This window comes from Drosophila kikkawai, chromosome 2R (assembly GCF_030179895.1).
Source record: "Drosophila kikkawai strain 14028-0561.14 chromosome 2R, DkikHiC1v2, whole genome shotgun sequence".
NCBI lineage: Eukaryota > Metazoa > Arthropoda > Insecta > Diptera > Drosophilidae > Drosophila > Drosophila kikkawai.
The window spans coordinates 22,301,005-22,318,217 of record NC_091729.1 but is presented as its reverse complement, the minus strand read 5'-3'; the positions used below and the strand labels follow the sequence as shown (position 1 = coordinate 22,318,217).

The following is a 17,213-nucleotide window of genomic DNA, read 5'->3' as shown; positions in this document are numbered from 1 at the left end:
AAAAAAGTTTGTTTGCTAACAATTTCGTTCGAAAATATTTCGGTTCTAAAGTAAAATTATGACTGCTTTGCATATTTTTCGGTTACCAATGTAAAACTTTAGGAGCTACGGCATCGACGGCCCCAACTTATTGGCATTGGCAAATGTTGGGAATTTATGGCCTGTGCAAATGTTGGTTTGCCATTCACAATTTCGCCAAGAGTTTGCCTTCTTTTTTCCGGGAGGAAAAATATCCTGCATACGCCTGAATTCCTGTAATTGCATTAGTCGCTCTCTAGCTTGTTGATTTTGGCAAAACCGATTACATTCGGGTTTTTTATGTATTATTTTTAAAGCACCTAATCCAAACCCAAAGCTCAGCCAAATCAAGGAGCAAGCTCGTGTAATTGAATAATTATGTTATTGTGTGGCTCGATGAACTTGAGGAGATTTCCGTCTGACAGCTGCCACGAAGCATGGAGTTGGTGCCTTGGTATCTGCTAGTTGCAGGATACACGCACGATACACAGCAACAAGATGCCGCAAGGATGTTCACTCTACCAGCAGCGACAGACTAACACAAAAACTTAATTAAGCCTGATTCTGGTCTTAGCACCTCCGGAGCATTAGCAAATCAATTGAGTTTGGGGCCAAGGAAGAGGTCTAGACTTGTGCACAGTGAAATATTTTTAGCTTCATAAAATATGGATATTATTAAGCTCAAAATTAGTTTAAAATGTGACAAAAGAAGAACTATTCTTGATATATTTTATTAAGATCTTAGTCTGGGTAAACTCTAACTTCAAAAATATCCATTTCTTTAGTTTCTTTTTCCGAGTGCTTGCATATATGGCATATATTCCGTTTGATTGGATGGTTGTCACCCACAGGATAACCCATTTTAATGCACTTTTACACTCTGCGGCGCCACGGGATGAGCTCTTCTGCTGCGCTATAAGCTGAGCAAGCAAACAAATCGCATTCAGCCTGCTGGCATTGCGGGGAAAATATGAGACCAAGGAGGAGTACCGAGGATCCTGGGAATCCAATCCAAAGGGGGCGTGGCAACTGGGCGATGCAGACCACGCATGCAACATGCCAGCGACAACTTCCGTTCTTTCTCCGGTTTCTGCGAAAATATACGTGTTTTTTTTTTTTTTTGTAGCCGAGATTCACGGCACGGAAAATGCTTTCAATTTAGCAACGAGCACGATTCGGTCGAATGCATGGCAATCAAAATGCGGTTAGTTGCGTGTGGCAGCAGCAGTAGCAGCAAAATAAGGGGTGGCAGGGGGGGCATGGAGGCGGCGGCGGCGGCAGTGCCACAACAACCGCGGTAACAACGCTGACAACACAATGACAACAACAGCAAATTGCGAAAAAAAATGACAATTGTCAACAATTTTAATTTTCATATGCACGCAATACAACGACAAGGACAACTTCAGCAGGACAACAAGGATTAACATACGCGCTCGTAGCCCCCAATCTCCCACCGGAAATGCACTCACGAATTGAGTTTTGTGTGTGTGTGTACGTGTGTGTGTGTGTTTGAGTTTGCGGCCAGCAGTTTGTTTGCATTTGTATTGCTAATAAAGAGGGGACGTACAGCCTATGTGCCACGCCCCCGCACACAGTTGCGGTTGAAATATTGTTAAGACAGGACCTTCGAAAAAAATAAATCGAAAATCCTAGGGGGTAACAGAAATGGCCAACGAATTGAAAACCTTTTAACAAGGGCTCCAAAGGGTGCTCTGGTAAACTTTATTTACAGTTGCAACAGATTTTTGTTTATATATTTTTTACACAAATAAAAACACTTTCATGGTCTAGCTTTTAAGGTTAAAATGTATAAAAACATTATTTTTAACAAAGATCATATATATTTAGATTTTTAAAAATCGTAAAAAATCTCCTGGCTTCCAAATAATTTCATTTGTTAATCCAATTTTTGAAATCTCATAAAATACCCACTCACTGTCATAATTTAACAAACTAAAAAGAGCTGCAATTCAATTACTAGCCCAGCTTACTGCATTCAGTCTTGGAAATCATTAATTAAATATTCCCACTTACTGTGGACACTTGCCCTCTGGCGCTGATTTACGATCTATAGAAATAGTTGGCCGTAATAAGAGGCACTGGCAAAAAGGTTATTATTATTACAGCAGGCATCCATCGCCAATTGATTTACGCACTTTGCCATTAAATATCATTTTGGGCTTCCCGCTCTTTCCGCTTTTCTCTTCCATTCCCCAGCAAAGCTTATAAATTAATTAAAAAATCAGTATAAATACATAAATCAATTACCCGCCTCAATGAGACGCGCAAGGCACTCTTTGGCGCCAGCTTTGGCGCTGGGAAATTACTTGGCAGCTGCAATGACAAGAGGTCTGTGTGCGCTCCCCCCCAGGGGGGAGGATGCAGAAGGACGGACCAGCCAGGATGAGAAGGAGCGCAGCGATAAAAACGGCAACATGGCGTTCAAAGTGCACAAAATGGCGGTAATTCGCGCTTTGTTGCTGCGCGGCCAAAACGCTTCAATGGTTAAGTGTACAGAGAAAAAAAATTATTAATAAATTCAGAACTTAAATTCTTATACAAAATTTGGTTTAGTTAAATTTAAATAAAAGTTTAAATATATATAAATTGTAATATTGGCTGGCTTTGTGGTTTATTTCCTTAAATTTGAATAATTCCTTCAAGATATTTTTACAAAAATATTTTTAAAAATCTATAAGAATACTTATAATACCTATTTCAATATAAATCATTTCTGGCACATTTTTCTCACAGTGTAAGCGCCTACACAACAGCAACAACGACAGGCATAACCACAACAGAAGCGCGAAAAAGAAGAGCGAACTAAAAAAAAATGGGTAAAAAGGCAAACAAGGATGCTGCTAATAAGAGCGAGCAGGCGCTGGAAAAGTGGGAGTGGCAGCTGGGCGAAATGCTGGCACTGCAACGCCGAAGAAAATATATTGTTCAGCTTAATTTCTTCCTCGCACTTGCACTTGCACTTCTACTTCTACTTCTACCACTAAACTTTGTTCGAGGGCAAGAAAAGCGTGAATTGTTCATAAAATATACGCTGCAAGGATGCCTTGGTCCTGTTCCCCCTCACCCACCTACCGCAGCGGTATGTCATTAATGATTTCCTTTCTTGCGGCCAATGCAATTACGTACTTTTCCTCCAATGCCCCGCGATGAATTGATGGGGCAAAGCTCCCGGGAGTTTGATAAAGTTAGCATAAAGTTCTTCTTATTGTCCGGGATTCCCTCATTATCCAACTTGCTTCTAAGTTTACCACAGAATTATGATGTACATACATATGTCCCAGTCTAACTATGACAATTTCATTAAATATAGCTAATCAAATAATGTAAGCAAAAGGGAAAATGCCACAAGTTGTGTACATATAAGTGTATAAAAATCACCCATCAACTGGCCATATTTTATAGGACATGAAGTTTTTCCTACTGGCGGCCACTGGAAAAGTGCCTGTGTAGTATCTGAGTGTGTGACTTGTGTGTTGTTCCTTTTCGAGCAGATGGAAAACAAACTTTTTCGTTGGACCATCAAAATTATGAAGTACCATATGCTGTGGGAGATGTACGAACATGGCTCGGGGAATTGCAGGTCCTTTTATTTTATTTTGTTGTATTTTTCTGTGGGAGGCTGTGAGTGATCTCGTACATCAACCGGAGTGGCGACTATTTACTGCAAGAAAATACAGACACTCCTGGAGTGTGGTTTAAAGTGTGAAAAAAGGGAAAAATAAAGGTAGAGACCTGACAGAATGCAGAAATAAATAAGAGAAAAATATTTATATACAAGAAGAAGCCTTAATTGCTACTAATTTTTCAGTTTTCCCCATTTAGTTTTGTCTTTAGACAAAGCATTTAATCTCCCAACTGAAGGGTTAATAGCATTCCGCACAAATCTGATTAAAATAAGAATGAAAAAAAAAAAAAACCAAAACAAACCTGAGCCTGTGCCTCCTTTTGACCCAAAGTGGCTCCTATTGCCTACTACCAACTTTTCAATTACTGCTGCCCGGGCGAAAGTAATGGCTGAAACTGAAGCTGAAGTAACAACCACTGCCAGCTGGCAAATGGCACATTTTGTGCTTAATTTCATTTCCGTTTAGGTGCCGCTCCAAAAATGCCATTTGGAGCCATAGAGAAACGGTGAGGAGGAGAGAGAGAGAGAGAAAGGGAGAGGTCCTTGCTGCGCAACAATGAAGCGCTTGGGTAACGGTAAATTTCATTTTAAAAGCATTTTCATTTACATTTTGTCCATTTGATTTTGCCATTGAAATTTCGAAGCGAAAAACTTTTCCGCCGGCAATTTTATTGTTTCGCCATTATTACAGGTAAGAGAGAGTGCCTGTGTCCTGTGTGCCTGTGTATCTGTGTGAGCGTTGGAGCCCGAAAAACAGTTTTATGACCCCAACGGTGTGGCAGTATCTTTGCCTGGATCCATCTCCGGCCGTCCTGATGGGCTTCCTAATCCGTTTGTGCTTTTAGTGGCGGCGAAATTTTAACGACGCATCTTCGGAATTTGTTTAAGAAATCTATAAGAGCTCAGGCCATTTCGTTATTGGGGCTCCCCTTTGTTTTCATTGTCATACACGGCAAGAAATTGTTGTCAAATATATTCAACTCATACTACAATTTTGTTATATTTAAAAGTATAAAGTTAAACGTTTTTTATCTACTCTTGGACACTACACAAAATTGTTAAGTAAATTAAAAATTATATGATTATGTTTTTTTTTATGATATTTAATAATATTATAAGAAATAGGTAGAACAAAACACGCTTAATTTTTTTAAAATTAAATATTACATTCATGAAATTGGTAAAGAATTAAAATCCGTTATAATGCCGCCCAAAAGTAGGCAATGATATAGTCTGGTAATGTTTGGGAGAACATTTTAAATATAATTTGAAAATAAAAAAAAACTATAAGTAATTGTCAAGCTTATTTTTGGCAAAAATTGAAAGATGTAATCTTCTACTAAGAAATAGTTTATTAAGATAACTATAATTAATTGTCAAGCTAATCGGGTTTTAATAAAATTTGTCCCTTAAATAAGCTTAAAATCTTCACTTTCCAGGCTTTGAACAATCACACATTTTCCCACAGTGTTAATTTTTTCTCAGTGTTTTGTGATTTTTCACTTTGTCTGCTTTTGACTGCAGCCATTGTTTGTTTTGTCTTTTTTTTTCGTGTGCCTGTTTGTAGCCGGTTTCTTTTTGGTTTTTATGCGCGACGCTGGTTGAACGCTTCGCTGCTTTGATTTGCCTTGCTTAGCTTCGGTCCCCCTTCAACCCCACAAACCCTGACCCGCTAACGGGACCCCTGACCCTTATCCCGGCCAGTGCAGGGATACTCGAGCCAAGGTCCATGGCCAGGACAGGACAGGGCAAAGGCAAAGGCAGCAGCATCAGAGCGGCTGAAACAGGAGCAGCACTCGTGCGCACTTCGTGCTACAAAGCAACAAATCGAGTTTGCGAATAAATGAAATTACTTTTCGGTCTAATGACCATCATCTGCTGATTTTATTAGATTTGTTTCCTTTTGCTCTGTGTGTTTGTTTACTGCTTCGGCTGCTGCTGTTTCCCAGTACTTTTCCAGCATTTCCACGACATTGCTGCCACTGTTGCAACATCGAACTGTTTCAGCAAACTTTAAATGACTTTTGTGCCCAATCGCTGTGAGGAAAATGTTTGATAAGGGACGTGTTGTTACCTTTTCAGATGGTGGAAAGAAGTCAAGGGAAGTCGGGAGCTAACTAAGGAGATTTCCTTATTTTTGGTTTTTCAGAAAGTTATGGAAAATAATGTGAATTTTAAGTTAAAGAAAGAAGTACATCTGGAAATACCCATTTTCTGGTGAATATTTAAGAACACTTTGACACTTGAAATTATTGAAAAGAACACTTCCTTCAAAACAAATCAAAATATTTACCAACTTGTTTACATTTTTAGTTTAATTTAAATATTACATTATTTTTCCGAGTGCTTCTCTTTGATTATCCCATATTTGTGTGGGATTTTCATTCAACTTTCCTTTTTCCTGACACACCTGTTGTTGTTGTTGTTGTTATTATTTCCTGGTTTTTCCCGCTGTGAACTGGGCCTCTGAATTTTCCCAGCCTGACTCTACTTTTAGCCGCCCTTCAAGCAAGCAAGCAAAAAAAAAACTGACATTTCATTTTTATGAAACATCTTATTTTTCTAATTTGCAACAGCAGGTGTCGCCATTTTCTGCAATTTTGTGTTTATATGAGAAAAGTGCTTGCTTTTCCGCCTTAGCATCACCCCAAACCCACCCCCCGCCGGTGATGTTGAGCGGGTGTAAATTCAGTTTACTGTAAAATTTAATAGAAAGCGAATTTTCCCCCCACAACAGCAACAGCAGCAGCTGCGCGTGTGTGTGTGTGAGTGTTTTTGGGGGGCAACAGTGCGTATGTGTGCGTGCAAATTGGGGTCCTTTGTTTATAGTGTTTCACATGTTTGCATATAAAGTGAGAATTCCTGTAAAGCATGCTGTAAAAATACGTTTAATAAGCTACAAGACGGCTTGTACACAGTAATAAATAATTTATATTAGCTTGATTTACATTTTTTAGTATTTAAAATAAAGATAAGGGGGAAAGGGTATGAGGAGAAATCAATCATAAAATTATTTTATGCCAGAAAGTCAAGTTTTAGGTCAAATCAGTTTTCTTAGTTTTAAAATCAAGCAGATTTTTCAAGCTTCTAATTTTATAAAAAAGTCTCAATTCCATTTAATTTCTCTAAAATTTTGTAATGTGTATTATCCGCTTATTTCACCCTCTTCTCAGGAATAATATAGAGCGGTAGGGATACGAGGAGACCGACCTGACGTCTTTATTAATTCATAAAACGGTACAAGCGCCAGGTGTCGTTGACGATATGTCTGCGCTCATCATTCTTTTCTTTTCTTTTTTTTTTTTATTATGTTTTTAAAAGTCAAACAACGAAATTTCTGAAGCTCTGCCCAAATTACCAATAAAAACAATAGCCAAGCAACATACATACATATATACCTTACTTGCATATGTAGCCCCCCATTTTTCCCCAAGATCCACACCCACCCACCTTGGTATAATTCGTTATCTCTGGGGCGTATCAAAATCACGCTTGATTAACTTTTTCGAGCCATTTAACAAATAAGCAATAAAATCCGTGCATTTCCTTAGTCCCGTGTCCAAGGCGAGACCTCAACCCCACAGCCTTTGGTCCTCGCTGGCAGAGTTTCCTCTCTGTTGTCTTGAGCAAATTGCCATTTTGTGTTCAAATGAGACGTTTATGTTTTTTAATTTTTTTGTGTCTTCTCTTGTTCATGTTGCCGGTAATGGCCAATGTCAATGGGTTCAGCTGAGGGCAATCTGGGGATCAAGGAGCTGCATTGAGTGAGCCCTGGGCAGGGTGTCCATTTTATAAGGAGTCGAAAACTAATATTAAATCGTCTTCTAATTAAAGAAAGAACTGTTAGTATTGATGGAAATATAAAAAATATAGGCTTTGTTATTTATGTATGTATTTATCTAAGTATTTATTTATTATTCAGAGAAACCAATACCAGAGCGACTTAGAGAAGATAATCTTTTTAAATTCCAGTAATCAAAAAATATAATTTATGCCAATTCGCCGAAAGATAATCATCATATTTTACAAGTGAGAGATAAGAAATATTAAAATGATTCCAAGAAAACGTATTAAGTCCCTTTTATTAAAAAAATAGGTTTTATATTTTGACACATGTATAATTTTAATATTAAGACCAAACAATTTTTGAAAAAATAAAAAAAAAAACTATTGAAGAGAGAACTACATATACCGACCGCTAGAAAAGCTGACGTTCCAAGTAGAAATTTATGCTATGTACTTACCTAGATGTCAACGATCTTAGTTATAGTTTCGATTTATTCCGCCAAACTTGTCCAGGCTGTCGATATAGAAGGTGAGGCCCTATCCAAGCAGCAGAAGGGGGCGATCTTCGGGGAAGGTGCCTGTGCCTGTTCCAAATGGGATTCCAGGATTAGAATGCCTCACCAGAGCCGTTTCAGTCTGGTGCAGACCAACCCACGAGTCCAAAAGATGGGTCCCAAGTACTACACATTTGAGTTTTTGGTAAGTGCACAGAAGGATGTCCCTAGTGTAAGACACTCTTCCCGTATTCCCGCGTGAAATAAATATCAGTGGGATCAAAAATATTGTTTCGATGGTTTTTATTCTGCTCTGGCTAATCAATCAATATACAACCGTTGAATTAAAAGCTAAGCAGCTGTTTGTTAAGAAACAATTTTCTTATCCCCTCCGGGGCGTATCTTTCTCGTAAATGGCTATTGGATTCGGGGTTGCCTCCACACCAGGTCCTAAACTATCACATGGACATTTACAATCCTCAGGTACTACCGCAGTCCTGATATACGGGCGCTGAAAGCAATTTGATAAATACATTATATATGTTATTAGAAAGTTAATTGAATTTATAAATAAAATTTAAATTTATTTAACTGGATGCATACCATATGTCGCCTTTGTGCTCCTGCATCATAATCAACATCTTCATCAGGACAGGGACAACATGGGACAGACGGCACAGGTGCCGTTCTAGGGCGCTATTTCAGAATTTGAATGCAATTTCATTAATAAATTATTTATGTGAATCGACTGCTTGGGCTCCTTGCTGTCTTTGTGTATAAAATTTCAAATGATTTCAATTGGATACTTACCACAGGTCGCCTTTGTAGGCGTGTTAGCCTTTCGGCATTAGCCAGTGCCAGGAGGGCGCAGCCGAAGACGAAGAGGGCAAAAGCTACTTTAGGTGACATCTTTGCTTGAAAGAAGAGTCTGAGACACTATGCTGTTTGCCAAGTAACCCCCGCCTTTTATACTCTTCTTTTACTGATAAGGGAATATGCGCTGCGCTGTGATAAAGAGCTAAGCAAAATTTCTGCGAACACTTTCTCTGTAATTCGGAGAAAGAAGACCTATAAAATTGATCCCAATATTGATTTATTCTAAGGGTTTTCTTGGGAACATTTATTCCGAAAGGTCACAACCTTGCTTCCTAAGAAACCAGTTATTATAAAATATGAATTTAAGACGAAGTTGAGATCATGAAGAATCATTTAATAATATCTTTTTTGCTCGAAAAAGGCATCATTTGAATATTTGTAAATACTTGGAAAATATAAAAATATATTAAATGCGGGATAAACCAACCCGGTCCAAAATTTCAAAAAAAGTTAGGGATATCTCAAAATAATTTTTTTTATATTTTTAAATATTATTATATTTATTACACTGCTCAAAAAGAGTATATTAAAACAGGTACAAAAGTATTCGTTGCAAGATATTTTTTAATGATTTAGTATCAAATTGATCATTTTATTTTTAATTTTATGTTTCTCAGATATTAAACATTAGAAAAATAACAAAAAATTAATGTTAAATTGCACCTGTCTCAAAAACCAAGCCATATTTCCAGCTCCTGGCGCAGACAGACACCCCAAACTGGAAAAGAGCCTATGACGTCGTTTACTGTTACTGTTTTACTGTATTATTATACCCTTGCAGGGTATTATAATTTCAGTCAGAAGTTTGCAAAGCAGTGAAGGAGACGTTTCCGACCCTATAAAGTATATATATTCTTGATCAGCATCAACAGGGGAATCTTTCTAGATATGTCAAGAAGAAATCGATTTTTTTGCCATTTTTGCAAAATTTCATAAGGGGTTACATCATTAAAATTTTTGATTTTGATAAAAAATTGAATTTTCAAAATTTTTAAATGAAGTATGCAGATTTATTAACTGTAGAAAATCTTGCACAGAACAGTTTTCCGATTAAAAATTAATGCTCTTTTGGCCGAGTTATGATATTTTTAATTTAAAAAAAATCAATAAGTTTTTTAATATAAAAAATCAGATTTTATAATACAAAATAATATTTTTCTAAGTCAAGGAATCATTTCCGACCCCATAAACCATATATATTCTTGATCAGCATTAACATGCGAATCTTTCTAGACATGTCCGGAAGAAATCGATTTTTTTGTCCATTTTGCGAAATTTGATAAGGGGTTACATCATTAAAATTAGCAAAAATGGCCAAAATTTTTGATTTCTTAATATTTTAAATTTGGTATGCAGTTTTTTTAAATTAATAAAAACTAACACAAAACTGCTTTCCGAATCGAAATTAATGCATTTTTGGCGTAGTTATGATATATTTTAATTGTTACAAACTTTGGCTGGCCAAAGTTAGCTTTCTTTCTTGTTTTTTTAACTAGCTTCTCCGGGTTAGCCGCAAAAATATTTCACTGGTACTTTTCCGATAGTTTAAGTGGATACATTTGTTGTTATGGTCATGGCGGTGGTAATTTTTGCTGCCTATAAATGTATGATTTCCTGTTTTCTTTTTTAAGAATTTTCCTATCCTCTCTGATAGTCCATTACTGTATTCGGCCAAAACGCGGCCAAAGAATATTTTTGTGAGTATAGTATTCGATTTAGTTTTATATATTTGACTGTAGCTTGTTATTAAAAAAGTTTTCTCTTTAGGATAGTAATCCTTTTTTTTTTGTCATTTTGAAGTTGAAAGTTAGTTAAAATTCCTTATTACAATCCGGTTAAGATTGTTAGCCGGTAGGATAATATTATTCGTCCATAATAATACATAAAAATGTTAAAATATACCAGAAATAAGAAGAGATATAGCTTTTCATTTCATAAAATGTATTTACGAATATATATATATTTTTTATTTTCAGTGATAAATTTATACATCTTTAGATTGATTGAGCATAAAATATAATAGAAAAGGAATATATATATATTTTTAATTCAGTCAATGCGAGTATTTTAAATCTTGTAGCCTTATTTAATTTTCCTTTAAAATGTTTGTTTATCTGTCCACGATTATTGTGGCCCAAGAATGTCCATTTCAGTTCTATGTACTCCAAGTTTGCCTCGTGATCTTTACAAGCAGGGAGTAAGTACAAGTTGGAGTAAACCCTTTTCCCGTAGTCCCATGTGGAATAAATATTACAGAAATCGAGAGTATTATTGTTTCAGTTATTTTTAATATGCTTCGGTTGATAAATTATGTTACAATTGTTACGTTTTAAAAAATATTTCCTCAATATTTAAGCCTTTTCATAAACGGATATTGGATTTGGGGATACTGAATCGATTGGACCACTAGGAATTCCATCAGTGCCTGAAGATCCATTTACTCCACCATCACAAGGACATACACATTGGCCGCCAGATGGGACTTCAGCTACTCGTGCAAATTTCTGAAATTCAATGGAAATCGATTAAGACATATATCAATTATGAGGTTCACAAAATAACTTGTTTTCCAATTTAAAATTGAAAGGTCTCCTTGGCAAGAACACTCCATTGCGCTTAAGAAGCCTTTGTCAGGATCTTTGTTAAATGGAGTCCTCTATTTGTAGAACGCTGCTTACCCCATAATTTCTATGAGGGTACTTCTTGGCACTAACTAGTCCAAGGAGAGCGCAACCGAGGATGAGAAGTACAAAAGCGATTTTAGGCGACATCTTAGTTGGAAGTAAGGGTACTAGACACTATGCTGCTTACCAGTTGTGTCGCTCTTTTTATATTCTTTTTCCATACATTAAACTGCAGTTAACTGCTGATAATAAATCTAAAATGAACAACTTAAGTGACAAGAATGGACCGATTCTAAGTACTTTTAAAAAAATTTTGTTTGTATTTAATCGCTGCATTTTCCAAAAAATTATGAAGTCATTAATAAATTCTTCAAAATCTCTGGTTAGTCTTAAATCCATATTTTTATAAATTTATAAATTAAATTACACATAGCAAGGATTTTATGAGTCACGTTTTTCTGAATTACAGATACTGTACTTGACTTACAGCATAGTTTCACAGACTCTCTCTTCAAGCAAAGATGTCACCGAAAGTAGCGTTTGCCCTTTTCCTGTTCGGTTGTGTCCTCTTGGGTCTGGTTACAGCCCAAAGGGCATACCGTCCGCCGCCACAGTATATTGTACGACAATATCCATATCAAGGGCAATATATGGTAAGTATCTATGTAGGTCTATAGACTATGATTCTTTTGTATTTGATACAAAGAATTTATAGAGGCAAGAAGATCTCTTTAGCAATTTACAGTCCCCAGACAATGTCATCTTTATCAATTTTTATTTCTATACAGGGCCATAATTATAATCGACTTAGGAATATTAATGTGCCAGTGGCTGCTGGAGCAGAAGGCGCTCAATGTTCCTGTACATGCAATAATGGAAGTCCAGCTGGTAATGGAAGTCCAGCTGTTGATGCAAGTCCAGCTGGTGAGAGTTCTCAAGGAACTTCCGGAGATGCAGGTGAAGTGAATGCGATATCTATTCACGAAAAAGACCATCGTCGGCGAGGATGAAGCAAGGTTTAGGGTTAATAGTACCCATAATTGTTCAGCCAAAGCAGAAATAAAAAACTGATACTGATTACTTTCGATCTCATTGATATTTATTCCACGTGGGATTACGGTAAGAGTGTTTTACACCAATTACATCCTTAAGTGCACAGACCAAAAGACTCAAAAAAGATTGTACATGGGCCAAGACAGCGGACCCACAGATGGAAAATCTGCACCAGACTGAAACTACGGTTGTGGTGACGCATACTAGTCCTGGCATCCCATCTGGAAAAGGAACTGGAAGACGGTACGTGTTGGGCGGCCGGTCATATGGTCCTTCAGCAAGTATGGCAGCGGGTTGACCGAGGTGGTCATTCCTGTGCCGCGGATGTCAAGATGGGCCCAGTCCGCGCAGGGGACCAGCGAATGCAGGATGGCCGCCGCCAGACAGGAGGAGGCTGGACCCCGGCCGGAGTTGCACAGGTCGTAGGTGAGGTTGTTGTTCACGATTTGCTTGTAGTAGTTGAAGAGCGGGAATCTCCAGACGCGATCGCCGGTGATGCCGCCAGCCTTGCGGAAGCTCTGCCACACCGACTTGGAGGTGGTCCACAGACCGCTGGCAGCGCCGCCGACGGCATAATCGACGCCCTTGGCCACCGTTCCGATATCGATAACCAGCTTCGGCTTGAATGTGGCCTGTGCGTACAGCAGGGGATCGGCCAGGAGCACCACTGGCGCCTTGCCCACGTTCTTGATACCCATGGTGGTGCCGTTGAGCAGGGACACCACATCGCCGCACTTGACGGCCATACCAGAGGGCATGTGTTCGCACAGAGGAATGACGGCGGTTATATTCATGGGCAACGATAGCGCGGCGGCGGCACGGAGAACTCCCACACAGACAGCGGCTCCGGCCATGGCTCCTCGGAACTTGTCCATGCCCTTCTTGGGCTTCAGGCACAGGCCGCCACTATGGAAGGTTAGGCCCTGTCCCAGCAGCAGGACTGGACGATCCTCGGGCGAGGTGCCGCAGTAGCTGCACTCCAGCATGAGTGGCGGCTCACAGGAGCCCTTGGCGATCATGAGGAAGGAATTAAGGCTCATGTCCTCGATCCAGTCCATGGAGCGCACCTCTACGGACACTCCACAGGGGCAGAGAGCATCCACGGCGGCCTGGGCAAATATCGAGGGTGTCATCATGTTGGCCGGTGTGTCGGAGAGACGACGGGCCAAGTTTTGGGACTCGGCCTTGAACAGTCCCCGGATCCAGGCATCGCGGTCGCCTTTGCCATACATGTCCAGCTTGGGTGTGTGCAGCCTGTGCTTCTTCCTCTTGTTGGCATTGAACCTCCACACGGCGAGAGCAGCGCCCTCGGCAGCCTGCTCTGGATAGTCGAAGGCATCCACATGCACCTCATGCATGCCCTGGAGCTGCAGGGCCCGGGCACCAGTGCCGGCCGCAATGCGCACATTCTCCATACCCTCGTCGAGCTCCTCGTTCTCATTGTAGGCCGCGCCATGTTTGCCCGCGCCAATGACGGCCACCGCCTGGTATTCGCCCTCAAAGCCGCTGAACAGCAGACCCTTGCCAAGGGCGCCATTCAGGCCGCGTTCCCGCATCAATGTGACCAGCTTACCGCCCACTGCATCGTCCAGAGCCGAGGCGTTCTTGGTGGGTTTGGCCGGCTTGTCGCCTTCTCCCATGTAGACACCGACGACGGCACCCTTGGGATTCTTGCATTCGGTGGCGAATGCCCTGGCGTTGCTGCGGCCTACCAGGTGGGCACAGGACCGCATCTTAACAATGTCCTTAACCGACGGCATCTTCACCACAAACGTTAAGTCTAGCAAAATATAGTTATGAAAAAGAAAGGCGAAAACTTGTTTGCAACACGAAAAATTTTGAGAAAACCCGTATTTTTTTCACTTGTAAATTTTGTTTTGCTTTTTAATGAAAACCGTCTGACTCGTACGACAATCCAGAATAAAATAAAATCTACGGGCTAACATGCCTGGATATTGACAGCTCGAAAGTCCAGTTTCATGGATTGCTTAGATGAAACTTTTTCTTAGCTAAAATTATGTTTAGGGAGTCATTTAACAAGTAGGCTTTGAAATTTGTTAAAATTTGTTTTATATATAAAACACTTCAAGATTCTGTTTGTTCCACGGAAAACCTATATTTTATGATATTTTTAAACTTAACTTAAACTTAATTTAACTTAGCTAATTTAGTGTTGTGGAAGTAAAGTCTTCCAAAGAGATTTTTCTGTTTGTTTTTGGCTTAATTTACTTTGCAGTTTATAAGTTAGGGATCATTTATAATCATTGCATATACAAAATCCTAAAATAAAGGCATAGACTTTACAGCCACAAATGCAGTTTGATTATTAAGTATTTATTCGTATAAGTGGCCCGAGCCACCTGTGAATGTAATCTCCATCCCCTGGAAATGATTCAATCAGCCGTGGTGCCACTGGGAAAACTAAGATTCATGCATCCATCTTGAGCTTGAGTAATTTTCCATCAGGAGAGAGAAAGCGGGTGGGAAAGCCACCTGCCGAATCAAAATTTGATTTCCAATCGAATGCGGCTCTCGGAATAAATATGGCCTGATTTACCAAGTCGATTGATTTTGGATTTTAGATTTCGGTTTACGGGACTTTGATGTGCGATGTGATTATGTTGACTATAAAATATTTACCCACCTACCAGGGTTGTGGGGAAATTGCTTTGAAGTCGAAGGTTCTGTGAGGAAGGAGGTGCCAATCAATGGAATTTTCGGTAAATGGCATTATGAGGCTGACTTGATTGTCCACATACTATGTGTGTGTATATATGTACATATGCATGCATGCATCCGGCAGAATGTTACGGCTAATTACAAACGGAGCACGAAATGGCAAATGTCTCTCTCTCAATATTTAATTGGTCCCTGCCAGGCGCAGGCCAGGAGTACTGACTTGGTCCTTAGCTGTGGCTTTGGGCCAGGTGAACCTGAACGAGAGCCGAAAATTTGACTGCCAGCCATGTACTTGCAGCTGCAGTTGGCAAATGTTGGCCATGCGCTGCTCTCGTGTGTTTGTGCGATTGTTTGCGGGCCATGTTGGGCGAGTCAAATTTAATTTTGCCATCCAAATGGCATACTTCTCGATTATATATTATACCAACATCCCGAGGGCCCTGGGTCGGGCCCTTAACATTGCACTTAACGCACACAAACAAGTGCCCAGCTGGGCGCATTATTTGCTTTAAGATTTTCCACCCACTTGCCCCTGCCCCTGCGCCTGCCGCTGCTATTCGTTACCTTGATTAGCTAATGCTAATTTGGGGATTTGCAATTTCCTCTGTTTGTTTATTTATGCCTCTGCCTCAGCTTGTATTCGCAAATGTGTCGTGCCTTGTTTTCAGAAATGATTTGCAAATTCATTGGCAGTTGGGATATTTTACAAAGTCTGTAAGCACTAAATATGCTTACTTGAACACTAAATCAATTGGAGCTCAACCCGGTTTAATTGAGGTGTGTGGAGTCTACTTTCAGATTATAAATACCTGTTAGATATCTGAGAGCAGATTGATTGATCAGCAATCAATTGGAAATTAAGAATGCTACTATGGTTACTAAGTTATTACTCCTTCGAAATTGTTGTAATTAACTTAGCTGTCGACGATTATAGTTATAGTTTCGCTTCATTCCGCTAAACTTGTCCAGGCCGCAGAAGAGGACGATCTTCGGGGAAGGTGCCTGTGCCTGTTCCAAATGGGATTCCAGGATTAGAATGCCTCACCAGAGCCGTTTCAGTCTGCTGCCGACTAACCCACGAGTCCAAAAGATGGGTCCCAAGTACTACACATTTGAGTTTTTGGTAAGTGCACAAAAGAATGTCCCTAGTGTAAGACACTCTTCCCGTAGTCCCGCATGAAATAAATATCAGTGAGATCAAAAATATTGTTTCGATGGTTTTTATTCTGCTCTGGCTAATCAATCAATATACAACCGTTGAATTAAAAGCTAAGCAGCTGTTTGTTAAGAAACAATTTTCTTATCCCCTCCGGGGCGTATCTTTCTCGTAAATGGCTATTGGATTCGGGGTTGCCTCCACACCAGGTCCTAAACTATCACATGGACATTTACAATCCTCAGGTACTACCACAGTCCTGATATACGGGCGCTGAAAACAATTTGATAAATTCATCATATATGTTATTAGAATGTTAATTGAATTTATATATACAATTTATATTTATTTTAGTGGATGCATACCATATATCTCCTTTGTGCTCCTGCATCATAATCAACATCTTCATCAGGACAGGGACAACATGGGACAGACGGCACAGGTGCCGTTCTAGGGCGCTATTTCAGAATTTGAATGCAATTTCATTAATAAATTATTTATGTGAATCGACTGCTTCGGCTCCTTGCTGTCTTTGTGTATAAAATTTCAAATGATTTCAACTGGATACTTACCACAGGTCGCCTTTGTAGGCGTGTTAGCCTTTCGGCATTAGCCAGTGCCAGGAGGGCGCAGCCGAAGACGAAGAGGGCAAAAGCTACTTTAGGTGACATCTTTGCTTGAAAGAAGAGTCTGAGACACTATGCTGTTGGCCAAGTAACACCCGCCTTTTATACTCTTCTTTTACTGATAAGGGAATATGCGCTGCGCTGTGATAAAGAGCTAAGCAAAATTTCTGCGAAAACTTTCTCTGTAATTCTGAGAAAGAAGACCTATAAAATTGATCCCAATATTGATTTATTCTAAGGGTTTTCTTGGGA

General features: G+C 39.5%; 1 protein-coding gene across 1 annotated transcript; it reads right to left on the bottom strand.

The window, feature by feature from the left end:
* Positions 1–12,524: 12,524 nt before the first annotated feature.
* On the bottom strand, positions 12,525–14,430 carry loopin-1. Its single transcript, XM_017168904.3, has one exon. The coding sequence runs from the start codon at positions 14,258–14,260 to the stop codon at positions 12,704–12,706; it is 1,557 nt and encodes a 518-aa protein (XP_017024393.1). The 5' UTR covers positions 14,261–14,430; the 3' UTR covers positions 12,525–12,703.
* Positions 14,431–17,213: the final 2,783 nt, after the last annotated feature.